The 27,359-nt window shown below is 49.2% G+C and overlaps 6 protein-coding genes across 6 annotated transcripts; all 6 read right to left on the reverse strand.

Annotated features, from left to right (window-relative positions):
* Positions 1-7,924: 7,924 nt before the first annotated feature.
* SPSK_00358 (uncharacterized protein) lies at positions 7,925-8,173 on the reverse strand (the record flags this gene model as incomplete). Its single annotated transcript, XM_016727331.1, has 1 exon — positions 7,925-8,173. The coding sequence occupies one exon, from the start codon at positions 8,171-8,173 to the stop codon at positions 7,925-7,927; it is 249 nt and encodes an 82-aa protein (XP_016586653.1).
* A 5,331-nt stretch (positions 8,174-13,504) lies between these two features.
* SPSK_00344 (uncharacterized protein) lies at positions 13,505-13,972 on the reverse strand (the record flags this gene model as incomplete). The annotated part of the gene is made up of 2 exons (XM_016727318.1): positions 13,505-13,624; positions 13,664-13,972. The coding sequence occupies 2 exons, from the start codon at positions 13,970-13,972 to the stop codon at positions 13,505-13,507; spliced, it is 429 nt and encodes a 142-aa protein (XP_016586654.1).
* Positions 13,973-22,339: 8,367 nt separating this feature from the next.
* SPSK_00354 (uncharacterized protein) lies at positions 22,340-22,630 on the reverse strand (the record flags this gene model as incomplete). The annotated part of the gene is made up of 1 exon (XM_016727327.1): positions 22,340-22,630. The coding sequence occupies one exon, from the start codon at positions 22,628-22,630 to the stop codon at positions 22,340-22,342; it is 291 nt and encodes a 96-aa protein (XP_016586655.1).
* A 1,888-nt stretch (positions 22,631-24,518) lies between these two features.
* SPSK_00357 (uncharacterized protein) lies at positions 24,519-24,770 on the reverse strand (the record flags this gene model as incomplete). Its single annotated transcript, XM_016727330.1, has 1 exon — positions 24,519-24,770. The coding sequence occupies one exon, from the start codon at positions 24,768-24,770 to the stop codon at positions 24,519-24,521; it is 252 nt and encodes an 83-aa protein (XP_016586656.1).
* Positions 24,771-26,103: 1,333 nt separating this feature from the next.
* On the reverse strand, positions 26,104-26,581 carry SPSK_00343 (uncharacterized protein; the record flags this gene model as incomplete). Its single annotated transcript, XM_016727317.1, has 2 exons — positions 26,104-26,425; positions 26,475-26,581. The coding sequence occupies 2 exons, from the start codon at positions 26,579-26,581 to the stop codon at positions 26,104-26,106; spliced, it is 429 nt and encodes a 142-aa protein (XP_016586657.1).
* Positions 26,582-26,957: 376 nt separating this feature from the next.
* Positions 26,958-27,272, reverse strand: SPSK_00352 (uncharacterized protein; the record flags this gene model as incomplete). Its single annotated transcript, XM_016727325.1, has 1 exon — positions 26,958-27,272. One exon carries the CDS (start codon positions 27,270-27,272, stop codon positions 26,958-26,960), a length of 315 nt encoding a protein of 104 aa, XP_016586658.1.
* Between the last annotated feature and the right edge of the window lie 87 nt (positions 27,273-27,359).

The following is a 27,359-nucleotide window of genomic DNA, read 5'->3' on the forward strand; positions in this document are numbered from 1 at the left end:
ACGTGATCTATCCAGGCTTTATTGTTTCGGTATCGATAGGAGCACAAAGAAAGGTAAAAGATTATTTGTGCCAATTTGTTGCGGGATACTTCGGCCAGGTTTAGCAGTCTTTGTTTTAAACTCTTTTTCTTTTCCTTACTCTTTTGTAGATTTGTTACTTTTCTTGGTTACATAAACATCCTTTCTCCCTGGACCACGAAATGCAACAGTGGGGGAATGGACACGGCCGACAGTCCCATATCACGGATTAGCTGCCACGAGGATATCTGGCAAACAAACTAAAAATAAAAAGGTTACTATCATTGCTTCAAACAGTAGGGTCCAACCACCAACAGCTAACATACTTGGCGCTTGGGTGCTCTCGCTTGCAAGATACATACCCTACGTCGTACCCAGTATTTATTCCAAAGATACCAATACATCCTCCTGTTGCACGCCATTTGTTTCAAAGCCGGGGTCAACTGCAACCGTCAATGGTCGGTATTTGAGCCGCTAAACCCCAATTGGATGGATTCGTCGCTGGAGTAAGGTGCTGCGCAGTCTCAAACTGCGGTGAGGATAACGGATAACACGGTGACAGTGAAAATGCATTCCTCCAAGACTGTTGATCACATTGGAATACCACGTACGACTAAGACGAGAGCAGAAACACGAGACAGGAATAGCGTGATAGAGCATGGCCACTGTGACTGCAAGTTCACCTCGTCACACTTTTGCTCTTCGGCAAGAGGTTTTCAATTCAGGGACACCCGTTGAAACAAGGCATGGGAAGCAAGGGGGATTCTAAATATGAAAAAAAAGGAAAATTCAATTAAAAATACATCAAACAAGACGGACAGCTTCAGCCCCTTACCATTAACGTGACGAGTCGGTCGTGATTTTCTATGAATAGATTGCACTTTGGTGTTTTTGTGAAACTTTTCATTGTGTTTTGGAAACATCAATCACCCGGGAATGGGCGATCAGATTTCCAAGAAAAATATATTGCAACTGGGACACGGAGAGGAAGAATCACACATCACGGCAAAGGGGTGGCCAAAGGAAAGAAACGGGAATCTGGGTGACCTGCCTTCGATCCGCAAGCGACAAAGCAAAACAAAAGCAAAAGGTAGCAGAGTAATTAAGAAAGAACCCACGATCCTCCAAAACGAAACACAATTGCGACCGGTTCAATTGATATTAACAAAGAAACATATCCCGCGGGATGGAAAGTACGGAAAGTGAAGAACAAATACCAAGCGGGGAAACAAAAACAAAAACCAACTCCGTGTTAACAGAAAACGAAGTTATATTCATTTCCAAGACCATTAATGGATTGGCAAAACACAGGGGAGGATTTCCAGGTTTGACAATTGTGTTTCCGTCGGCGGCTGTAATTTTGCAGCCTATTTTCCACTCTTTCTTAGCATAACAATAGTGCTATTTGTATTATCCACAGTGCTCGACTGTAAACCCCGTTTTTCAAGACAAAAATCCCGTCACAGTCCCCATTGTTTGCTCGGTGCCGAATCCTCCCTATTCGTCCGTTATTTTCGCTGTCCACGTTTGCGATGTACTCCTCGTTTTTTGTTTCTGTTGTTTTCCCCCCTGATTTATTACCGGTGCGAATAATACTCCGAAGTGCAACACAACAGCAAACAGATACGAACGGACGGAGCATTCCGCAAGAGGATGAGCAAATCGTCACTAGGCTTGGAATGACAGCCACTACAACGCTGTTCCTTTACATTACGACGCATGGTGGCAGTCTGCGGTGTGTAGAGTTGCATATTGCATATTGCATATATCAAGATTCTGCTATATCTACGACGCAACAACGAAGCCTATGTGTATGTACCTGCAAGATACAGAATGCACCGTTCCCCTCTTTTGACACACCCGTCGGAGATGCTTTCCTGCTTGTGTCCGTGTGGATCTCTCCGTAAAGAGCCGAGATAAAGATGCATTGGCTATTAATAGGGTAGAACGTCGAATTACGAGTGCATTTAACAATGGCAAGATACGGCCGCATACGTGAATATCTTGTTGAACGGCCGCTAGGAAATGCTTGTGAGAGATGAAAATTGTGGTAAAATCGAGAACAGAGGTGCCTCGCATTTATCATCTCCCACAGCACCGCGACTTGTCTTTCTGTGCCAGACATTCAACACAGTGGGACTCCTGAGAATACGCCCGTTGTGTTGAATCACTTTAGTCACATCCAACGAACCCCACTCCGGATACTGGGTACAAAAACACAAAGTAGGACTCCCTGCAAGTGCAGAGTATTACGGCGTACTTCGTACAACAAAAGGAAAAGGTGTGTCTGGTCAGTGCAACGCTTTTCAATGGGTCGACGCTGCTCCCAATTTTCCCTCCACGCCGCCTACGACAAAAGCCCCTTGCTCAACGTCCCCTTTTGGATTATCTATGTCCTGCCTGCCTGTCACAATTCACAGAACTCGGACTGGACTGTCCCTTCGTTTGCCCCCCTGGGCCTTTTCGTGGGCGAGGGGAGAGACAATTGATGGCGGGGTTGGAGTGCGTCGTTGGATGCAGTGGCTGGGGTCGTTTGCGCAAGGGGGGGGGGGGGGTTGCTCGTCATGTGCGTGTTCTTGGATGCCCGACATCCTAGGAAAAAAAAGCGTCTCTATCCTTTCATGTCCTCACTAAGGCGACAGAGAGCGCGTATCTTCTCCTCTTCCGTGCATCTTTTTCTCCTGATATTTTTTTTTCAGTGCCCCTGAGTGTTATTCATGTCAACGTGGTCTTCACCGGCCCCATTGCTTCAGCGACTGTTCTCCTACCCTCCTGACGAGATTAAGCGTGGATGGCTAGGAAAAGGGCGTACGTAGACCAATGGAGGCATGCAAACAGCCATCATAATTGCCTCTCTGTTCTCCTTTTAAGCTTCGATGATGCTTCTAGCTTGCGTGCTTGGCCTTCTAGCCTCTTTGTCCTGCGCGATCCCTGAGACATTCTCGCCCTTTTCGACCGACCTTTTTTTATGTCTCCATTATTGCCGAAATTCTTTTGATTTCTGGCGGCCATTTCGTCAGTTCCACATCATCGAACTTTGCATTTGCACTCGCTGGGTGTGTTTTATTTCAGCTTGTTTAGTTCACTCGCCTATTTGGTTTCTCCATCTCGATCGACTCCGTCAAACAACATGGATTAAGCTAAATGTAAAAAGTCTACTTGGTTTACAATCTCGTTCATTTGGCTTATTCTGACCACCCATGTTTGATGGATGTTTACTTCGTATATGATTTCGGCATGATTTCTATTTTACGAGTACTTAAATTATTATTATTATTATAATTTCTGCTTCTCCCCTCACGTTACTGTACTTATCACACAAAGGAGAAATATAGTTCGACATATGAGTAAAATGGGGGGAAACTCTCGCCCTAAAGAAGCGATCTTCATCTTGAACTTTTCATCTTTTCTTGGAACCAGCCACATGGCAGGCAATACCGGTTCTCCGCTGATTTTCAAACTTTGGACAGGTCCGTGATTAGCAAGCTGCGCCTCTGTCATGCGCCGGCAGCTGCAACTGACAAACACTCACGTAAGAAAGGGGTGTCTGTTGGAAACCAAGGTTGGTCGTAGTTATTTGTCTCTCACATTATGATTATGGTTATGATTACCTCAAGTGGGTTTTCGGTTTGTTACCCGGTCTCAATGCTCATCAATTAAGCCATTCTCATGATTTGTTCATAACGTCCATCTTAAGAACGGACCTGGCAAGATTGTTTTGTTTCCGTTCCTAAACATGTCCCTTGCCCATACGACCGCATAACATACAAAACTAAGGATGGTGAATTACGGAAACGTGTAGTCAAAGGTATTTCGCTTGCTTGTGTCTAATTTCCCCAGGTTTTTGTTCTACCCAGAAACAGTAAGGGTGGCCTTGTAGGGTGGTGTAAGACGAACCAAGAACAGGGCAGCTGGTGGAAACACGCCGAGAAAACGGGGTCTGCTAATATCACTACCGATTTATTTTTAATATTGTTTTCGTAGTTTTTTTTTTATATTCATACGCTTTCTTTCATTCTCCCTCTCCTTCTTTCCTATATTCTATGAATTCTCTCTCTCTCTCTCTCTCTCTCTCTCTCTCTTTATGCATTTCCTTACGACCTTTGAACCGAGAGTATCTTTACCCGTTACTCGTCCTAAACATGAGTTCTTCGACAGTTTGCTCTGACAGCCCTATTTTCTCGGGCCTGCTTCTTCTTAGTCGGCTCCACTTGGTCGCCCTTTTGACGATTTCAGCCTTTTCAGCGCTTCAGCTCTTTTTTTTTTTTTTTTTTTTTTTTTTTTTGGCTGCTACACTTTATCCCTTTCCAGACAACTGCAGCACCCCCTGCATTTGCGGCTTGCCCCACGGCCGGAGATCTTGCTTCAAGTAGAGATGGGCTGATGACTTTAATGCTTTGCAACAGGAATCATGAAACAGCGACGTGCTTTTCTTCTTCTCGGTTGTTCTTCCGAAAGAAGAAAGGAAATATGAGTCGACGAACAATATCTATGCTGAAAAAATCAACAACAAAAAGAAAATCGCCCATCCAAGATACTAGTAGGATCGTGCCGTTAGAAAATATGCCATGTCGTAGACACCAAATGCTTCGGGACTTGTGTGCGGGCTCATGTTAATACCAAATAGAGCAAAGATCATCAAACTTTTGAGTTTGAATGACACTGCCGCCGGCATTGACCCCGACATCAAGGGCCACCGCTGTCTTTGTGTCCGCATAAAAGTGCAATCTTTGCTATTCCATGTTTATTTCGTTCTCAACGACGTACAGTGAGAATGATCTCCGCCCATAATTCGTATCCCCTCTTCGTTTCTTTCCTTTACCTCATAGCCCACATGACCCATTTCGTGCAGCACCTCTGGGGCACAGAATCTGGAAATTGGGCTCTCCCAAACGAGTCTGATAAAAAAAAGGCCCGTGGTTGCTTCGTCATGTTGCGTTACAACGGTCGTTATTTTTGACGTCAAAAAAGGGATAGCCAGAAGCGGCACAGAAAAGATGGGGTAATGCTTCTCGCGTATGCATTTGGCTTGTCATGAAATCGGAAGAAAAGCAATATTTCCCCCTCCACGCGCCGCTTTCAGGCACGATGCCGTAGTCGAGACAAGGGGTGTAAAGAATCGGCTGCAGGACAAAAACGCGGAGAAAAGCGACCAAAGAAAAAGCGTTTGAATCAGCCAACCGAAATTAAAGCAATATTTTCGGGAGCAAGAGGTGAATATTGGAGGTCGCGGACAGCAGTGCAGACTGCAAGGCGGGAAGTGCCCGACACGGCAGAAACATACACCAAAGAGTACTCCGTACAGTACAGCACAAAGTACGGGGTGCAGCTTGCAGTGTGCAGAGCGGTCCAAGCTTCCGAAGGCAGAGCGGGACAACTGAGAACAAGTGTGGAAATGAAAAACCGTCACGAGAAGGAAAAAAAGAGAAGGTAGACGCGGAAACGGTGAAAAGCAGGAGTTGAAAACCGATTCAGCATTGGAGACAGGCTGGAGACAGGCTGGAGACACCTGCAAGTGCGGCAGACGGCTGCAAAGACGGCACAAAATGAAGAAAAGCACAACCAAGTGAACCGAAAAGAACGAGACACGGCAGGAGATGGACATGCGTGCTGTATGTGTAATGGTTACGTCGTGCACACAGAGTGTATCCGCATCTTGCAACACAGCCTGTTGTTGTCAGATAGACACCGGGCAGCCAGTCCGACAGTGATGTTGACTCTCTTTCTTTGTCCATCCGGATATTTCGTTTTTCGATTGGACAACGCGACACATTGACGAGACGGGTCGACCGGAGGACTACTCTGTGTTTGTCTCCCCTAGCCGGCAAGGCAACTTAAGGTGGACGATCTCCATAGCTCTGACTGGTAAGATAATTGCGCAACGGCAGCCGAAAAGGCCCTGTCTTGCCCACCAAAAGCCCGCAACAGCCCCGTCGCAAATCCCGTGCTTCCGGTAAGTTTTCAATTTTTTGGCTGCATTTTGCAGTCTGGTGTCTTTCTTTGCCCAGTTGTCTTATTACACCAAAAGATGAGCCACAGGACCAACCCCGAACCAGGCTTTCAGCAGGTAGTGGCAAGGTCTTTCTGCAGAGTGGGATGCCGATCAACACCAGCCTCGTCATGGTGATGTGCTCACATCGTACGTTTTGTCCTTTTTTGTCTGCATTTCATATTTCTTCTTCTTTTCGATCGTCCTCTTTCCCGCTCTCAATGCCACCTGCTGCTTCGGTTCTCATTTCCATTTGCCTTCTTTTTATGGATCAAAAGGCGGGGTGCATGAGAATGAGCCGTCCTCGCCTCTTTTTTGCAAGATTGTACATTCTGCGTGGCAGGGAGGGACGGCTGGTGATGCAAGAAGTAGGAAGATGCAGGCCCCTTGCCTTCCATATTGAGACAAACATCGCAACTTGAGTGTGTGAAGGAGGTGTATGTTTTGTGTGTGTGTGTGTGCCTGTTTTGATTCCTCTTGCCTCCTCTTGCCTCCTTTTGTCTCCTTTTGTCTCCTCATGACTCCGCGTTCCGTAGATGCACTCCATTTGTGTTTGAGCGTCTGCAGCTACGGCTGGCTGCACACCATGCTGGGGCCTCCTTGTTCTGATGCCAAGACACACTTCTCGACCAGTTGTGCTGGCTGAGAGAGAAGAAAAGACTGAGAAAAATGGAGTATTGCAGAGGACGCTGATGGCCCAATGGTACTAGAGTTTGTAGGGTGGGAGGGAATATGCAGTGGCGGAACATTAGTGCTCTCACTGAAATTTTTCGCCCTTGCTATCACCGCGGCGGTTGAGTGATGGGCTCGCCCTTGTATGGCCAGAAGCGTCTGTTGACGAGTTTGTTGACAATGTATATTGTATGCTGACAATGTTTGTTGCTTTGGTTGCCCGGGACAAATGCCTGGATATAAAGAATGGCCTGTAATTGATTGCTTTGAAGGCGGGAAATGCAGCCCGGCGTGAGAGGCAAAGCCGGTTTGATTGCACCGTTTCCGCAGAGTCTGGCTAAAGAACAGCGTCGTGGATAGAGTACTACGGCGCTTGCATGCGGTGAGAACAGAGCAAAGAAGTCCACAACAGCAGAGAGACGCAGACGGCTTCACCCCCGCGGCCAGGCCATGCCATGCAGCAACGGCACAGAGGGAGCGTCCGTGCGTCGAGAAGGAAAATACGGAGGAGAGAAGGCGCAAAGACGACAAGCACTGAACAACTCAGGAGCGGCAAGGGCATCATTGGCCAGTAGGCGTGGATGGTTCATGTCGAGAGTAATTGTCGTAAAGGGTGCCGTCGTTGAGTTGCTGACTTGCAGGTGTTGCAGGACCGTATCACATTCCACTCGCTGTCGAGGGTGTCCCAGTCCCCAAGCCAGTCTTGATATCGTGGATTGCGCAAGGTGCCATCTGCAAGGTCGCCAATGATCCGCGGAGCTGAGATTCTGCTATCGTCGCCCTTTTGTTCCATTCTGTGCTTCTGCCGTCACCACTGCCGGCGCTCAGACGAGGATCTTCCCCTCAGCGCAGAAACGGGGGCATTTGCACGACGAGTCCGGCATCTCACTTTCGACAGGCGGGAAATGATCAGATCGTAGAAACAGAGAAGGGGAAAAAGACAGCACTAACAACATCAACATTTCGGAACATGACCACAGGTTTATGTCGTACTACTATTGAAATAGAGTCGACTTGGGGGAAGGCGCGGCCTGGCGCTGAGACAAGTGCTGCACTGTTCGCTGCACTTCTGGAGCACTTGCCTCTGCAGGGGTTCCCATTGTGCTTCGCATCAGGCTTTCGTTGTAAGGAAAGGGCCAGCCAATACTGTTGTTTGGTTGTCACCGCATCGACCTTTCCAATTGTGGTATTGCCGGTCCTTCCTTCCGTATCTGGCAGCAGCCCACCGCGCGTTTTGGAGCCAAACTAAGCTTCGCGTGAGGTGTTTGCCAGAAGAAGGCACGCTCTGGCAGCTGCTCTTTCCCAATCCTGCTGCCAGGCAAGAACGAGCAAATAGAGAGACAGGCCCGCTCGACTCTTCGTATCCACATCTTCCATTGCACCTTCCAGAAGGTTGTTACAGTTATTGCGTGGTTCAAAGGTGATACCCATGCTTCCTGCCGTTGTTACTTGATGGCCGCGCTTGCCTATCAGGTCCTTCTCTGCCCATTTCATGTCGATCTTTACCAAGTGCCAGCTTGCACTCTCCAACTTCTTTTCTTACCATTTTATTTTGATGCCTCCACCATCTTCGAACACGCTCCCCTTTCACGTACACATCCCCTGGACACGCACAACTACCGCCGCTTGCGACTTGCGCTGACCTCGTTCGGTTCCCTTGTGTTGCACTTGCGCTCGTCCTCGTGCAGAACATCGAGGGCATCCGTTCCTTTGTTGACCAGAGTTTGGTTCTCAACCCAACCTCCCTGCCATGTTACTTGTCTTTCCTCTCCACCACTACTTACAATATCTATCAGTACAAATCAAGCTTGCTGCATGCTTCAAATGTCAAAGTGGCTGACCATTGTCAGAGCACAACCACTCTTGAAGGCTACATAGCGCAATGATTGAGCGCTAGAGATATGCTTAGACCTGCCTCGATTCTCGTCATTTTCCTTTTTTTGTGGTTCTGTCCAGTCCTAGCAAGATCTTGGCAAAGCTTTTGAAGGGCCCCCTCCATTCTCAAGCCACTCATGTGCGGCACTCTGCCCTTTCAAACTCGTTTTCTTTCGTTCTTCTCCGCCAGTTCGTGACTTTTCCCTATCCAAACTCTCACGTTTCTTGGTTGATGCGGGGGATCAAGGATGGCAAGGGTCGTTGTTTGTCTCGCCCGCCACGCTGTGCCGCCGTTTTGTGTTCTTCAGTCTGCCTGTCGCACTTGCTTCCAGCAGAGGCCGCTTTGATTTGTGACTACTGTGATGCTTCATCCACAGCCATTTCGTCTTAGCCTTACCATCCCAGCCTCTAGTGTACCACGACTTGTTTTCTGGCGGAGTCAACTACCAGACCATCCTCGACGAACAACCAGCCACTTCCTGATCAAACTGAAGAAGGACCACGCAAACACCAGAACAAGCACAGACCTACGATGTACACAAATGGCTTCTGCCACGCCGGAGACGGTAAAGTGGCTCTTATTTTCGACGTCTGATGATCTGTTTGCCCATCCACTTTGCGTTGTCGAGTGCCCAGTCAAAAACGTCCTACCCCTGTCGCAAATACAAGGTTGTGCTGCAGAGCACTGACATCCTCCCGCTCTTGCAGGAACAGTGGCTGTTCTTGCACGTCGCTGTCGCCATCGACTCCTCCCTGATGTACACAGTAAGTCTTAGTGTCATGACTACGGAGGTACGCGTCCGCATGGCACAGAATTTTAGCGCTGTCTATTCTCTTTACTGCCAAATGTGCTGAACAGCATTTGTGCAGCCCGAGAGAGCTCGAATTTTATCAGAGAAACATACAAGTGCTTCAGTGGGCGCCCTTGTTTTCACTTTACACAGAGAGGCATAGGAAAACAACGACACAGGCCCAAGGCCCGTTTCGCTCTTGTCCTTGTGCTCTGGCTATGCTGTGCCGTTTGTGCAAAGGCCCGGACCTTCCGAAGCCTGACAGCAGCGGTCCGCCCTCGTGTGAGACGGGAGAAGCCGAATCCTGGTCTGCTTTGTCCACCCAAAACCGAAACGGACCAACTTGTGCGGGACGTCCTCCCATTTCGTCCCAATATGGATGCGCCTCCTTCGGTTGGAGGTGCACTTGTTCCTCGCATGGCACGACCCGTTGCCTCAAATCTCCCACATCTCTTATCTACCACCCGCCGACCGGGTGCAGCTTGTGGCGGCCGAGGAAACATGCTGCGGCCTGCTGCTGCGGCCTTCTGCTGCGGCCCTTGAACAGTGCAGCAACGCAAACGGCATCTTGCCGTGCAATATGTTCTAGGAGTATGGTCAATGCCGTTTATCACCAGCCGCCAGTAACCTACCACCGCCACCCGCTGCATGGCACCCTGCAGGCCTGTCTGCACGCGGAGCAGCGTCGAACGCCATACGAGCTGTTCGTCTGCTTGGCTCCGCTATCTTGTTTTGTCCATGCATTCTCTTCACCACATTTGCATCTATTTTCTTCCATTTTTTCGTCCTTTCCGCGGTTTTCACCGGTTTTTCTCTCAGGGTCGTGGAGACGCTCTGTAATCGACGGTTTCCGAGCCTGCAATAATTTCAGTGCTGCCACTGTGTGTGTAGTTTTTCTACACTTGTTGGCTGGGCACTGTTTTGTCTTCAGCTGCGAGTTAAAGCGCATGTGTTGCTCCAGTGTCGCACCTACAACCCTATGGGTGCTGGAGACAGACAAACCTGTTAGCGCACTCTTCCCCCCCCCGTCCCTTTCTGGTCACACTGCCATCATTTCTGCACGCTGTGCCGTGGCACCCCACACACGCTGTGGATTTTCTGCGTCTGCTGTGTTTTCTGATCACACCGCTTTCAAGTCACTTCAGGTGGTGTGAGTGGATGCTGCAACGCAACAGAATTTCTGCGAATGGGAGACCTTGGATCTGAAACTGCACCGAAACTGTCGACATCGGAGCGAGACTAACATGAAGGGTGGCAAGTTCCGACAACATTTGTTGCTGTTGTGCAAAGTCGACCTGGCCTGTGGAGCCTTGCTTCGTCTCGTTCGCCTGGTTTCTTCTTTCACACCGGCTCTGCTTGCAACCACAGCGAAATATCATGTTAAGCCAGCGCCTTGCTTACAAGTTTTGACAACTTAGAAAGGTATTGTCACTAGCTGTCCGGCCTCGTCCTTATACCTCTTGCTACCTCTTCTGCCGCCGTGGCAATTGCAACGCCAGGTACTTGGGGCCTTTGCACACATTCGTGTCCCGTGTCTATGCAATGTCTGGCGAATCTGGCCATCGCGAGTTCTATTTACATGCATAAGGAGGAGGCGTGGCGAAGAAGTAAACGACGTGCAGGAAGGAAAGATGAAAATGTAACACGCTTTGTCTATTTGTTTTCTCTAGAAAAGGGGGTGGGGTTATTATTGTCAGACACTTCTTTGGCAATCAGTACTGAGCATCTGCAGTTGCTGTCAGGGTTCAGCAAAGACCTTGAAAATTCGACGAACCAAACTACGGGTGCCTCTTTGACCTCCAACGTTTTTGTTCTCCTTTTTCGTTTTCTTTCTCGCTCTCACTCGCTCTCTCTCTCTTGTCCCGATTTACTTGGTGGGAGAGGGGTTGTGTCCTGCCTCCTTTCGGATATGCTCGAGCGTCTGCGGCCTGCGAAAGGCTGGCCTCGCCGGTCGCCCACCTCCTATTTTGTCCCAGACCCTGGCGACCACGCGGCCACACGTTCCTTGCAAATATCGTGATGGCCAAACACAAAACGATCCAGAAAACAGGGAAACTCGAAAAATCTCGACGAACGCATGCAGTCGTGATATAATCCGATGCATTATAGGCCCGTTCGTCTCGCAGGTGCCTTCACTCCGCACTTGGCTGGGACGGGAGGCGGGATGCAGTGTCAATCTGGGGAAAGCAGTCGCTTTAATCCGAATTCTATTAAGTAATAGTCGGGTACTTTTCACTTGCCATAATGGTTGTCAACTCGGTAAGAACGGAACCCACACGGGATAGCCTTTGACAGCGAACCCCAAATTACATCGTACGACTGTTGTTCCCGAACTTCCATCTACGTCGTCCATTTATGGTCGTCAAATCCAACACCAAATTCCACAGAGGCCAGTGAGCAAAGGTTTAAAAAGCACGGTGGGTGATACTCAACTATTCGGCAACGCCCAGTACGACAGTGCTTTTAAACAACATGCCCACAGGTGAGCTAGACGATTGTCCGAACATTACAGTGCAATTACGACGTACGCAAAAGCATGCATTGATATGCCGGTTGGCCTGGCCTTGATTTTCGGCCTCGAGGGTGCGCTACAACAGTTTCTTGTTTTGTTCAGACTGGGGAGTGGGTCCATGAGAGGGTTTCTCTTGACCTTCGAGAAGCTGGAAAAGAAGAAACCTAACCTATTTCCCGACTGGCAGAAGGCAAGGGAGTAGGGGGAAGAGGGGGATTGAGGGGAAAGAGAGTACGGGGGAAGAGACTGGCAGAAGTTGATTTCGTCGTTTGAAGTCCCCTCTTTCATATCCATGCGCGATAGTCGCTTGACCGGGGGAGTGAGGACAAATACGACAAGAAAAAAGCATGTCAAAGCATGTCTAAGCAAAGACTAGGTGCAAAAAGAGGCAAGTCGCAAAAAGCCTCCGATGCAGGTGAGGAATGGGGTAACGAGATTGACAGGGCCTAGTCTTGCAGGACAGTGCCATTTTTGGCAAAGCTAGGACTTTGTTCAAAATCAACAATAAAGCATGCTATACAGGGTTTTGTCCTTTTCTTATTTTTCTTAATTCCCCTCCCGCAACACAAAGCACGAGAAAGGATGAAAATTCTGTTTATGCAGATCGCATGCAGACGCGGCACAGAGTCACAGAGTGTATGAATAAGGGATGCGAAATGAACGATCAGCTGGCCATGAGGCAAGTAACGAAGAATAAAAAGGCGGTCTCCAAGCGGTCTCAAAAGATGTATTGCCCCGCAAAGAGACACTACTGCAGCAGAGTTTGCAAAAGCAACGACGGCACAGATGGAAAACGAAAAGACAAAAGGACAAAGAGGGCAACGCAAAGGATGGGGGCATCGCGCGGGATGAGCAGACCGCCCTGGTTTTACGTCGCATGCTGTCTGCTTGATGTGCTTGCATCGTCTCGGCGCACTTGGCGAGTGCAACATGTTCCTGCAACTGGCAGCGTGTATGCTCGTCTGTTGGACAGCTATGCAGGTACACGGTGTAGCTGTCGCTGTGTCATGCTTTTGCCTGACTGCCCATGGACAAGAGTTCAGCAGGCAGGATGCCAATTGTCGATGTGTGTGTCTGCCGGCTTCCGATCACTTGGCAGATATATGGCGGCCGACATATCCTCATTTCTGATTGTGTCGCTCTTCTTGTACGTCTTGTCCTCGTACATCACGCAACAGACGCGATTGCCGACCGGAGGCTCGCCTCGTGCCGTTGCGGCGGCAGAGCTTTGTTGCCCGTTTTTCGTTTCCTTTTATTTCTATAAACGTCTGTCGGGACAGGCCTTGTGCATCTAACCCGTCTGTTGGGAACAGCAATGACGAATCGAGCAACCAGCGCTCACCAGTTTTGGTTCGGTGTCCTACCAACACGGTAGTGGCTCAACTCGAAGAAGATAAAGGAGTCGAAGGCCGCCGGTTTGGACACAAAGCGGCAAGGATTTTCCTTTGTTTCGTCCTTTTTTTCTTTTTGTTATCGAGCTGTCCGTTCTCTGGTTCGCATGGTCTTCTCCACAAATTGCGCACGACCTCGATGCGACTTAATTCAAGCTTGTTACGTTAGTGGCAGTCTGAACAACGAGAGGAAAAAAAAAAAAGAACAGCAAGAACAAATGTGCGACCCCGGAGATGCTGAGCAAAGGCTTGACCGTCAAGACACTAAAACGAACTCCGTACGACGCCTCACAAAATGGGCACAGCTAAGTTGTAGCGGCACGGGTGGGGTCTGTTTCTCCTCTGCAACACTCCCAATAGAGCCAAGCGTGATATTCTGTATATGTACGCTCATACGTTTTTTTTTCGTACATACACATGTATTACATCGTATGGGAGACAAGGGGGTACCCTGCTCGCGGCGTGCCGTCCATTGCTTGCGCACGGCCAGAGACAGTGACAAAATAGAGATCAAGACGATGTTACGCTGCTCCACACCGCTGAAGGAAAAGGGACCAGGGTGGTGAGGGGGAGTGCATGGGAGGTGGAAGACGGTCGCGATGGCAATTTGTGTGGCAGGTTGTGTGCGTCTGGCCCGTTGGCGCAAGCCTTGCAGCGTTGGCTGGCCTTGTTGATTGTTGACCGGTCGCAAGACTGGCCCAGGCTTTGGTGAATGCTGGTTCATTGTAGTTCTTTTGTTAGCGTCTGTTCGTGGTCTGTTCTCTGTTCACTGTTGTCTGTTGTCTGTAAATCGTACTCTGTTCTCTGTTGAGGCTGTGATGGCCTCCTTTCTGTGATGACGAGCATTCGTGATGCGAAATCTCTCCGTTGCCTTTTGCCACAGAGTCCCCGTCATCGACTGCAGTTCGACGCGGGGTTGTAGTCTCATTCCGTCGTCGTTGTATCATCTGCTCTGCTTTCTATCCTTTCGAATTTTGCAATGTCCTTGTCCCTGGTATTCCTAGAACCATAAAGTTGTGCTCAGACGCAGAAATACATGTCGAGGCTTAAACGACTGCCATTCGTTTGCTATTCCATGTCCAGAAGGCCCGTCCAATGCCCTGTCCAGTTGGTGAGACATTCCCATGGCAGCCAGTTTCAACCTGCAACCTTCTTGTTGCTCTGTTGTTATCATCGCGCCTCCGCCTACTGCCACCTGATGGAATCTCCTCCAAGGTTTAGCACTGAACCACCGAGCTGCAAGCCATACACCGGCACTGCTTTGTGACAATGCTTTCTGTTTGATTTTCTGTATTTATCCCTTCCCCTCCCTCCTCTTATCTTGGAACCCCAACCCCTCTATTCTTCCTCCTCCTCCTCCTCCACATCTTACTACCCATCCCCTGTCCATATATGTCCTTCCCCAGTTGTCTTCCCCTCAAAATGGCCACTCAAACTGGCCTGGACCCTGTTCTTGTCGTTGCCAGCGCAAAAACGGAGTCTTGTTCTGTGCGCAACCAAAGTTTGCTACTGTTTGGTTGCATCTATGTAGACCCGTTCACCACGCAATCTAGACTGTCCTTTCCAGTCTCTCTGGTTGGCCACTCAAGTGCTCTCATTGTCAGTCAACCCCAACCGCTCAGCTCAGCAATGCGAATTCCGCGCAAGGACCTTGTCTTCCCCTCTTTCCTCGTCCTGCCAGCCGCATTATCTCCCTTTGTGGTGATGATACAAAAGACTAATAACTAATACACCACCACCCTTTGCGACCCAGTCGCTGTCTTTCTCGCTCTTACAATGTCTCCCCCGTCGTCGTCCTTCCTTCGCGTCCTTCTTCCTCTCCACTTGAATAACGTGATTGATGATCAGCCGGCCAGATCCGCAAGGGCCGCTCTGACCAAAAAAAAAAAGAATAAAAAGAAAAAGAAAAAGAAAAAGAGAAAGAAAGACACGACTCCGTGTCTGACCGCACGTCGCCATCGTCACAACCCATGGCCTGTCGCCCGCAGTCCCGAGCCCACAACCCGAAGAGAGCGGTCATGGACATCTCAGTCCATCGGGCAACGGTGCCTGCCGCCAGGTTTCGTAGTCTGACCACGTCCGTACAACTGACAGCGGCGGGTAACCAAGCCAAAAACAGAATCAAAAGGCGCCCATGTTGCACAGCGCTTGTCGTATGTGAGGATGAGATAGACTCGTGTCGATCGCTGTACGATGATGCGCCTCATTAAACCGAGTACGCATGGAAGATACTCAACAGTGGCATTGCGTAAGAGTCGCCCTCCGGTTGCTTGTGTTATGACCATTTCCAGACCCGTTTCGACTCTGGTCCAATTTAGGTCTGTTTTTTGTCGTCTACTCTGCACGCCATTGTTGGTTTTACGAAGATAGTCAACAGACAATGGTCTGGAACGCCGGCAGGCATCGTCCGAGTATCTCTTTTGTTTGGAGAGAATGCTCTTGTACACGCTGTAAACGAAAAATGAAGAAGAATTGGGCAACATGTACGGATCAGACAGGCATGTCAGGACCAAGGACCCCTGGCTCTGGCTGCTGGCATGACGACAACACTGTATTCTTGTTCGACAACATGCCCAAGAATAAACGACGAAAACGAAAAAGAAAGAATGAACGAAAGAAAAGAAAAAAGAAAGATAGAAAAGAAAAGAAAAAAGCCGTTAGCCGTGCTCTGCAGCCGTTGACAAAACGGTAGGGGCTGTTTCTCTTTTTTTTGACAGGTCACTTTGTTGCCCTTGCCGTCTGGTCTAGTTTATGCGCGACGGCCCCGTACCGGTGTGTCGTTTGGGGATACATCGTGCATGTCTGTTGCTAATGTGCTGCTGATCCTGTGACGACGTGTGACGACATTCCTGTGTTCTTTTGGTATGATTCCATTACTTCGTAGATAGTCTCAATCGTCAGACGGTGCACATCTTGAACACGGCAGTTTTGTGATTTCATGTATCGTCCTACAAGTCTTTCTCTATTTTTCTTTTCCTTTCCTTCATGCCTGGATGACCGCAGATCGCGTCAGGTACCCTGGCCTAGCGCGCGAAGGTGTTGTCAAAAGATCAATGTACGAAGTATACGGAATATGGAGTATGCCTTCGATAGTAAAAGACAAAGACAACACGTACGACATACTTCGATGGCAAGCCTCATCAAGCAGGGCCAGCCAGGGCTCGCAGTCTGTCACATTCTGGTCACAGGTTGTCAATCAACCTATGCTCGAGTATTGCCTGCCTGTCGCCTATGTTGTTGTCAAGAAAGAAATGTGAAATTCTTTTTTTTTAGCAAAAAACTCCAAGTTACAAACATTTGCGAACATGTGAACCGAGCGCTGTGGACGCTGATGCAACCTGGATTGTGCCAGCGCGAAACCAGAGCTTGTTGCCAAACGCTCCTATTCTCAACATCCCCTTCGATGGCTTCAAAAAGTCCAGAAACAGACACTGTCCGTATGGGCTCCCAGCATAGCGCGCCATTGCACACCGTCGCTGTTCTCCACATGTACAGCGGAGCCAAAAACGGGACAATGTGGACCTGCGGAAATGTGGCGAGCGCCAGATGCAAAATATGTGCAAAAACGTGATAGCGTCGTGTTTTACTATTTTACTGTTTGACGAAGGGCATCGGCGCATCGGCGCGAGAAGGCCAAGCCACACCAGATGAACAAAATCCAAAACCCTCCACAAGACACATTTGCTGCGATCTAGAACGGCACGAGGCCGCGAAGAGGAGATGAAACTATCGAGGCCAAGACACCAGGCAACCCAAAAGCACACGAAGTGACGATACTAAACACTAGCCAGTCTGGTGTGGCTGACAGCGTGCCTTGGTGGCTATTTGGACGACATATGTCGTAATTACTCGTACGATGGACTCCGCACAGTGGTATTGCTAATGACGAGGAGAGGGGAACGTTGTAGGAACTATTGACGTTGGCAACGAGGTGAACATGAGACGAAGTCAAAGTGGGCTGTGGGCAACATGGTGTGAGGCCCGTGATTGTCCGCATGAACCGAAGTGATGTGGGTGTATCGAGTACGACGTTCTTGGAAGTGATTTCTTTTCTTGATGGCTGTTTGCCCCTTTCACCTGATCTTTTCTCAATCTTTTTTCTTTTTTATTCTTCTTTTTTCTTTCTTTCTTTCTTTCTGGTTTTTTTTTTTTAATAAAAAACACCATCTTCTTTCTCTTCATCGTCTCCATCTTTTTCCTCTTCATCTTTCCCGTTTTATCTTCGTGATTAAGTCACGACAATAAACTGCCTCCACAACGATCGCCACACAGAACACAAAAAGGGAGACTCCCGCCAAGAACCAATGTCTCTCACGCCAATCTCGTCTCGACGGCTGCCCCGATCGAGAGCAGCCCAAAGCGCCTTACTGCGTACACCGGAAAGCATTCCTTCTACCGTATGCTGTACGAATCATCGTCTTACCTATTCCAGCGCGCCGTGGAGGGTCGGCTAGCAGGCGCGGGGCGCCCGTCAAGTCCACGATGTTCGGAGCATTAGTATTGCACGGTGAATATGCACGTCGTAACGATTTCGTAATTCCTTCGTGCGCTTCATCATCCTAAAAGAGGAATCGTGAAACGCGGCAATGGCAGCAAACTAAGCAACCCCAGATGCTGTAAAGAGACCGGCAGGGGTGAGGGGGTTGCGTCGTGTGGGAGACATCGCTTCCGCTGTTTTTAGCATCTCCTCTTTGGCGTCTCCTTTTAGCATCTCCTAAGCATCACCTTAGCATCTCCTTAGCATCTCCCTGTGCATCTTTGTCATTCTTGGTCATCGTCTGACGCCGGTAATTGTGAGTGACAACGTCGCAATGGAGGGCAGACAGGGGGCCTGAGGAAGAAAGGATGCTGTTGGATGCAGTGAAGCAGTGATGCAGCCATGCAGTGATGCCGTTAGTTGCAGGTGGAGGGCGGAGCCTGGTCCCAGTGATACTGTGTAGTCGTGAGGCATGTTCAGCAGGCCTCTGAGGATTCCGCTAGTGGGCACACTATCCGGCGACGAGGTCGACAGGCAGAGGAATACGAGAGGGGGATGTGTAGTTGGAGACAGTCAGAAGTATGGAATGAAAATATACAAAATTGTGAGATCGAGAAAAGGGAGACAAATAGAAAGGACCTGAAAAAAAAAAAAACGTTTAATATAAAACAGACAAAGTCCTTGGAACTTATAAGGACGTACCTCGAGCCAAACATGACCACGATGATGACTAGAATCCGAACCAGAGGTCGAGCACGGCAGTCACTTCCCCGCACATGATCCAAAGGTCGAGTGGTGAGTGGTCTGTCGTAATACGATTACTCTGTCAAGTATTCCGTATGAACTCTGTCCATCGTCCGCTACGAAACGCGCACTCTTCCCACGACCGTTGATCCAACAGCGTTTCATTGCTAAATTTGGTGGTTGCTGCTGCGAGTGTGTGGACATCTCGGAGACAAGCCGCTGGATGTCCTCGTGCGTTGAGAGGCAGACGAGGCCAGGCCCTGTCGTTTCGACCCCTGCTCGCATGCCTCCCCTGTCCACACCTTTTCTCTTTACGGACGGCCAGTGATGGACAAGTACATGTACAGAGTACGAAGGTTCTATCCTGGCAAGCATTCTTTATTCCGTTTCGTCGACGGCTTTCCCCCTGGTCGGATCTGTTCCCCGGAATACGACGTGAATCGAACGCCACGAAGGATTGAGGGAGAAGGACAAAAAGAAATAAATGAAAAAAGAAAAAAGAAAAGAAAAAAGGAAAAAGAAAAGAAAAAAGGAAAAAAATAGCAGTGAGAGGCGCTGACGCTGTCCTCTGCAACGGAGGTTGGTGTTGGTGACAGCGATCTTTCCCTTTACTTTTCTTGCGCAACGAGCCGATACGAGAGACACCCCAGTCGTCCGTCCTCTCACCGAACAATCCGCTAGCAGAACACGGCGTACAATGCCGACCTCCGTCCTCCGAACATTGTATCGCGCAGCCATGCCTCCACGACCGGATCACTGCATATCGGGTCTTTTATTTTATTTTTTGTTTTATTTTTTGTTGACTGCCGTTGATCAATGTCCATTGAGCCTCATTAAGATGTGTTTAGAGTTGAATTCAAGCGTACAGGCGTACTTGAGATTGTGTCGTTGCCTTGGGAATTGATTGCACATGGGATGCATAAGCAAAGGACGTGAAGCACCTCCATAAAACACATCACACCCCTTTCAAATCCGTCGTTCTGCCGTTCTGCACCGCTCAGCACACACGGCACAGATGTGCACTACAGCATGCACACTGCATGAGTATATTGATACGAATGCGGAAAATGGCGGTCAGTGAGTGTGATGAAATAGGGGGACATCAAGAGGGTGTGAATGACTTGGTGTTGCACGTTTTCCAAAGAAAGAAAAGAAAGAAAAGAAAAAGAATACAGACTGGGCAGCAGTTTGGCAATCAGGAAGATGGTGGCTCATTTTGGTAAATAGGACTCTTGTATTTTTATTTTATTTGCTACCGGCAGCAAACAATGGCGTTTTCGAGATACAAAGCAAGCAACGATACTCCCGACAATGACCACAATTGCACCACATTTGCAAAACCTTTGTTTGGCAGGACAACAGCACTTCAGTCTCACGTCGTACATGGCGTTCCTGGCTACGATGCTGTGAAACAATGTTTTCGTTGTTCCTGTTATGTATCTTTGTGCCTGACGAGGCACGTGGCTGAGGAACAGTATCTCGGATGGGGCACACATTTCTCAGAGTGCATGACTGCCACGCAGTTACAATGTCTCCGGTGCCTCAATGTCTCAAACGCCACGGTGGCACGAACACGATGTATGTCTATATTGATTTGCCTTGGTCCCGTATTTTGATCAGCGATCGTGGTCCTCATCCGACGTCTCATTTGTTCGGGAGCCTGTCATGAACGGGTGCATCGTTTCGCTTGGCTATGATATGAGAAAATAGAACAAATACGAATCGATAAAAAGAACGTGATGGGCCATGTCCGCCGACCCGTCGTCTGCGGTCAACTGCAGACGTCGGGTGTCGTGCATCTCCATTCTCGCCTTTGTTATCTTTACTGTCACGGACGGCCGGACAACTTGCACGCCACCTCAATATTCCTTTTATCTCTTTGTCTCTTCTCGTTGGCTATTCTACGCACGGAATTATTCATGCGTTAGGAGGAAAGAGTCTTCTTTCACCTCCTCCGACAACATCGCCGGCGCCAGACGATGCTCACCTGGATTCGTCCGTTGGCTAGATTGTTATGTTTGGACGTACTTTCGTATCGTTTATTTCTTTCTTCTTTTTCTATTTTCTTTTCTTCCCCCTTATTTCAACAACCATTAGTGAACATTCGTGACTGTTCTGTGACAGTGTCTTCACATGAAATGTCGATCCAGCACACATCGACAAGACACGCCCCTTTGCATCCGGTTAGCAGGATATACTGATTGCGGATTAAATACATGTTCATGTCCAACACGCTTTCTATTTCGTGGTCCTGCTAGAAGAGAATGCGTCGATGCCATTATGCCATTTATTCCATCGACACCTTCGACACCATCGACACCATCGATGCCAACGACAATCGACACCATATTTGGTATTCATCTCCGTCATGCTCTGATTTTGAAGACCAAACGAACGACTAAAACCAGAGTGTGCCCGAGCCAGAGGCTGTGCATCAGATCTGATGCCATTTCTTGCTCGTCTCTTCCTTGTTATGGCATGAGATCGTCGGCGATGCGTTTGGGATCCATTTCGATGATGTTGTATCTTTGTTTTCTTTATTCCATATGACTTACACCCATCGCCCTTGTTCCCTCTGGCTCTCGCCATGCCAAGACTCTTACAAACTAATTGAAAGAAGGGGTAGATGTTTGGAGTTGTTTTATTCATTTTTCTATTCATTTTTTGCCCGCATATTTATGCATATTATTTTCTCATGATACACCCCTACTCGTACACCCGACCTCCACCGAAAAGTACTGGACGCCGTCTTGATACTCTGCTGTCTCAGTTGAGGACGTCGCCGTCAGGTGCAGGAAAGGACCATTGTCGGACGTTGATCTGGGCTCTTCATTGTCTTTGTGTGTTTGCGGCAATGCGTAGTTTTCAATAGCCTGTCGGCCATATCATATTGACGCAAGCCAATCTCCACACGAAAGCACCCTCACGGTCGCCGACGACAGGTACTTTTGAGACAAGCGTTCTGGACAGTCCCGACCGTCTGGATCGTTTTGAGACGGAATGCATCGGGGACTTTAGCCGCTTTCCTGTCCAAAGACAAGACATTGCCGCGAACGATGTCTTTCTTATTGTCGTGTCGATCCATCATGTGTTCTTGTCGTTCTGTTCTCTTCTCTTGCTCTCCATCACCACCCCCTTTCTTTCCGTCGTTTCTTTTGCCTCTTTTCAGTTCTTGTGTCTCCTAGACTGTTTGCTAGCCGCGATGCACGATGGAACGACTGAACAGCTGAAGCTGAAACTAGTTCGCCGTAGTGCCGTGGGCCTTTGGATGCCGTTTGCTATATCTTCATGCAGCTTCGTCAAAACAGCCTAGCCTGGCTCGCCTGGCTAGCCTTTACGTTAATCGGGCAGTAAACTGGGTCAATTCGACTAGATCACCAGGAGCGCCACAGGGTTGAGCACAAGGCGAATTGAGAAACGTGGTGGCCTTGTTCGCCATGCAAAATAGAAAAACAAAGTAGATGAAAGGGTCCAACGACGAAACAAACTGGGCAGACGCGAGAGAGCTAGGGCTGAGCAGAAGAGGACCGAGAAAAGGAGAAAAAAAAAGAAAGAGAAAAAGAGAATAAGAAAACTGGCTACGTCGTTCCCAGGCCCGGCCGAGCTTCGGATACGAGGTCGTCCGTCGCTGGACATCGTATGTCGTACGCCACCGGCGTCTGTCGAGAAAGTAGAATAAAATCCGAACAAGGCAAAACGACCGTTGTCGTCAACGCCACTCCGGGCCACTTCATGAAACCCCACGACCAGAATTCTACACATGTCCACAGCAGCCCGAATAACCCGACACATTGTTGTAGCCCTTTTCTGGGCCGTTGGGGTTGAGCGGCGCGGCGGCGGCTAGCTACATCTGGTCCTGTCCGTCGGGCCTCACCTCAGGCGCCCATTGTGCTGGTCTCGGGACAAGGCCGGACGGGGTTCGCTAGACTGCCACCATTCCAGGATTCCAGGAATCCGGCGCGTCATTTTCCAAGAAAGCATCTCTGTCTCCTCCGTCCATGACAATGCAAAAACCACAAACTGTCCGTCGTCACTCTCCTGCCAAGACATGGCCTCGTTTCCTGGCCCAGAAATCGGGTCTGGCTCACAAAGAAACCAACTTCGTCTACGACGTTCCTCCGTGGTGACGGATCCAATGATACTCGGACCGTCGCCAGGCATCTTACGAAATACGCTGCAGCAATTGACCGAAACGCCCTAGCCTGTGACAGTATTTGGCATCCTCCACACCTCGTTTGGTCTGTCTCGGCGTAATTTGTGCAATCGCGCGTTTTCTCTCTCTGGGGCTTCTTTCAGCTCAGTGGATCGGGGCTCTGTCAAGCATTGGCAGACAACAAAGATGGCACGAAGAGACGAATGTCGTCGATAATCCCTGTTACAAGCCAGGGGCATTACACACCATCTCCTTGTCGTGACGGTCGGCCTCGCTCACCCCTAACCGAATGCAGCCCTTCCCACCAATTTTTCAGCTCTCGAATCGGTGTGGGGTCCCAAGGGCCAGGAATGCCCCTGAATAAAAACTGTACAGAAGGACGTCGTACTTTGTACGAATTACGTATCCAACGACATACGCTGAATGGCCTCGGTTACGTGCCTACCGAGACGACGTATTTGCTAGTTTTGTTTCTCACCGAGGTGTGTCATGGTAGGAGTCCGTCGATGGGTAGCCTAGACACCCTGGCCAAGACGGTATACGGAGCTGGCGACAACATCGTTGGCATAATAGGGAGAAACGTGACCTGGCCAACGTCGTAGATGGCATACCGAGTGATCCGAAGAACTCATATTCGTTTATGATATCGGTAGCATGGCAAAAAATGATATTTTAATGATACCAGCATATTCGAATAAAATAAATACCGAACAAAAGGAACAAAGAGCGACCGATGCTTGGTTCTGTTCCTGGTCATATCAAGTATGACAAGCATTGACATGGTGATCTTCGGATCTTCAGCACTGCCCGGAGGCCTGTACAATTTACGTGATATGTGATATGCTGCCACGAGACTGCGTTGTCGCCAGTGAGGCTATGCAATAAGGGAAATAAGGAGGGCATATGATGGCAGAGTATTGATGATACCGGAGCCACACAATTATATGATGGACAAAGTATAAGCAATACGGATGTAACTGAACTGCACCGCCGGTCACAATACATCCAGATACGAGCGGAGCCATGTGAAACGGTCGTCGAGTCTTGGATTGTCCTTGAGTAATTTTATTCGCAAGTTTTTATTTTATCGTTATTTTTTAATACTGATGCGAGAGATTTCACATCATATCCTCCATTGGGGCGACACCACCATGCATCGCCAAGATGGTACATTGCTTTGTGGATGTCAAGGGACAGCAGAGACAGATTCAACAGTTGATCGGCAGAGGCGGCATACATTATTTACAGAGTATAAACTATATCAGAGTATAAACTATATGGCACAAATACTGTGCAGCACGTCGTGAGTTGTGTATGGGGTAGACCAAATGCACGCCTGGTCGTTGCAGCCAGATCCAATATTTCGGCAGACTCGTGCGTTTCACCACACCAGCACACCACTTGCTTTGTTTGCACGCCCCTCGCATCTTCATCGGGTTTTCGTTGGCGTCTGGACCTGCTTGAATGATGACCGGCATCCGGAGAGTTGAATTCGACCGAGACGAGGCGTATCAAGCCGTCCAAACAGCGGCCACACCCTCACGATGTTGACAATTTGGGGCTTTGAGCCTTGCGACATGCAAAGAGAAGAACGTCCGCTTTGCCGTCTATCCGAAGCCATGCAGGATGGGTGCATTGACACTCTGTGTGCATGAGGCTGCTGGACGGGGAGTTGATACTCTTTGGCAGACAAACAAAATAGAAAAATGCAAAGGACGGCGGACATCAGAGTGAGGATCGTTTCACGTTGGAGCAAGCCGAAAGCTAAAACAAACACCATTGGCATCGACAGTGGACATACTGAGTAAGAGCCGTGGCAACTGACGAACGAGATGAGATACAGCGGATGCGTTGCAGAGCACGGTCGCAAGACATAGCATCGACTGGAGACCAAGCTCATGCAGGTGACAGGCACACATGTCCGACGTCCGTCAAAGACCCCGTTACGTCGTGGGCGTGACGACGGACTGCTGCCCGAGCCACACGTTCCTGCACGCTTTGATCGTCGATGGCTCTGTCTCGACGCAGGACGCCTTTAATCTCAGCAGCGTGCGACTGGCAGACTTGGGCTGTGCATCGTGGACCAGGTGACATGCGCTGCAAGCAAGTTAAGTTGTCGTCGTGATGTTGTCCTTCATCCTCGTCCATTTCGGATTTTGCTTCTATTTTTATCCATGGTCTTCCTCTGGTAACCCCTGCATGTTTTGTCAAATTGCCGTACGTTGTAGATGCCTCTTTTTTCAACCATTACGACGATATTATTCCAAAGTTTGTATAAAAACGTTCCCAAAAACGACGACATATTGCTTCATACAAGTACCGCTACAACCGAGAAGCCTGCTTCGTCTCCCAATTTACCCCTGCATATACCGAGTCGTGATGCTGCACAAAGCCCCATTGTGGTCCTCTCTGTCCGGACGTGCCTTTTGCGACTACGACGTTCTGCCCCTATTCGTTTTGGTCACACGCGCACGTCCCAAGCAAACGGCGAGGACAGGCGGGGCAGACGAGAATAAACGAAAATCAAAATGACGAAAAATAACAAATAACGAAAATGAAACGAATCGTACATTCGTAGACCAAAAAGAAATAACTGTACATCAAGAAAACCACCAAAACAAAAGAAACAACTTATCCGAGGGAAACCGAAACCAAAACAACCACCCGCAAAGGAAACAACCCAAAACCGTTGCGGAAAAAGAAAGCAAAGGATCCGATGCGACACTACCAGACCACCTCCTGTCACACGCACATAAGCCCGCCGCAATATCCAGAGCCGCCTAGAATGGGAGCCTCCGTACAAAGTGGGATCGTTGGACGTATGGGACTCGCCATGGGAATGGCTATTGTCTTTTTCTCCCCATAGATGTGCCCCCATAGTTCACATCCTGCAGATATATTGCGCCGGAATATAGGTCAGAGACACAGCCGTCTACGCATCCGCAGTGGCGGTGGCACCCGGCACATCCTCGACATTGTTGTACCTCATCACAGAACGTCGTATGCATAACGTCCCGCATGCTGCAGGTCCCGTCCGACTGTGTGGGCCCTTTCTCCTATTGTGTCCTCTGCGGACAGATTTTCTACTATCGGAGCTTTTGTGTCTTTTACGTGCGCCGTATACTCAAACCGCATCACGAACCGAGGGATACCGTTCTCAGACGATGTGACATTGTGGTCAGCATGAGGAACAGTTGTTCCTGTTCTGTCCCTGTGCTGTTCCTGTAACACTTTGTTCCTTTATTCCGTGTTAAGAAATGGAGCCAAGACAGTAACGGCTGGACCTGACAAGCAAACAGAAAGGAAGAAGACAAAGGAAAAATACACAAAAAAAGAAAAATAAAGAAAGGAACAAAAAACGACTACATCAATTCCTTGCTAGCGAACGCAATGCACGCAGGTCGACCTTGGAACCCCGAGCTCCTACACCCACTCGCTGCTGAGTGCCGAGTTCAACCGCATTGCCTTTTGACGACACCTCTCATGTTGCCTTGCCATCGCCCGAGCTGTCGACCTTGACCTTCTTGGTTACCGAATGTCCAGAGTTCCATGGCGGCCGATCGCCGTTGCGGTCTGGGCCGCCATGGTCCTGGCAGTTCTCCAAGTTTGCTTCGGCCAACGCAGCCTTGCTGTCTCTGATCGGCCAACCACTCTCACACCGATCGCTTTTGGCTCTTGGGACACAAAATGCCAATTGACCACAAGCGCCAATTCCAGTTTGAGCTGCATCTCGCGCCGTCACGATCCACTGCCAAACAACGGCTCCGTTCCCCACTTTCCACTCGCCGCCCGGTCCAGATGTTCTGTCCGACGACGAAAAGGGAGATGCTTCCCGGCGTGTCAGAGTCAGACATTGTACGTTTTGTGTCTCGACGGACAACCTGCTCTGATCGTTTCTTGCACGGGCTGCGCATCAATGACCCTTTCTCAAACAGATCGTCAACTAGCCGCAAAATCATAGCCTTGTTGAAAGAAATGGCCGACACGCCAAGAGACCATGGCCTAGACCCGTTCGTAGCCTTGCCGGACGTCGACCGGTCTACCCTAGTCTCTCCCCATGATCGATTTTTTTTGCTATTTTCGGCCCAATTGCCGGTCCCAACATGGCGAGGATAAGCATTGTGGAACAAGCCAGATCGTCACTCGATGCTTGGAGCACAGGGCGCAATGCCCAGAGACGGAAGAATAAAGCACAAGTAGAAAAACAAGGGAGAAAAAAGAAAATAGAATAAAGAAGAAGAGAAGAAAATAGAAAAAGAAGAAAAAAGTAACGAGAAAAAGAGCTCCGAAACCAAACCCATTCCAAATAGGAAGAAAAACCCGAAGCAAACGTGCTCAGACGCGGAGCCGGCCGCCCATCAGCATCGCCATCGTGCAGCATCGAGCATAAAACATGCGCGTTTCGTTCGCCAGGCACCGGCCGCCTCCGGCTGGGCGAAAGAGGGGAAGCGTCCCGGATGCGCGATGCGCGATGCAGTCGTCGACGGCTGTTGTCGTCGGCAATGGCAAACGCCGTTCATCCCCAACGAAAACGTAAAGACGTCGTGAGAAAATGTAGAAATTGGACCTCACAAAGGCATGCATCGATCTCGAATAGGAAAGAAGGCGCGCCACAAACGCCGTATTGATGATGCGATCCAGGAATGCCATGATGCCATGATGCTATGATGCCACGATGCAAACTCTTATGCACTGGCAACGAGCGTCGAGAGCAGATGGACCTCGGAGAGGATCACC

This window comes from Sporothrix schenckii (genome assembly GCF_000961545.1).
Source record: "Sporothrix schenckii 1099-18 chromosome Unknown Cont45, whole genome shotgun sequence".
Classification (NCBI taxonomy): domain Eukaryota; kingdom Fungi; phylum Ascomycota; class Sordariomycetes; order Ophiostomatales; family Ophiostomataceae; genus Sporothrix; species Sporothrix schenckii.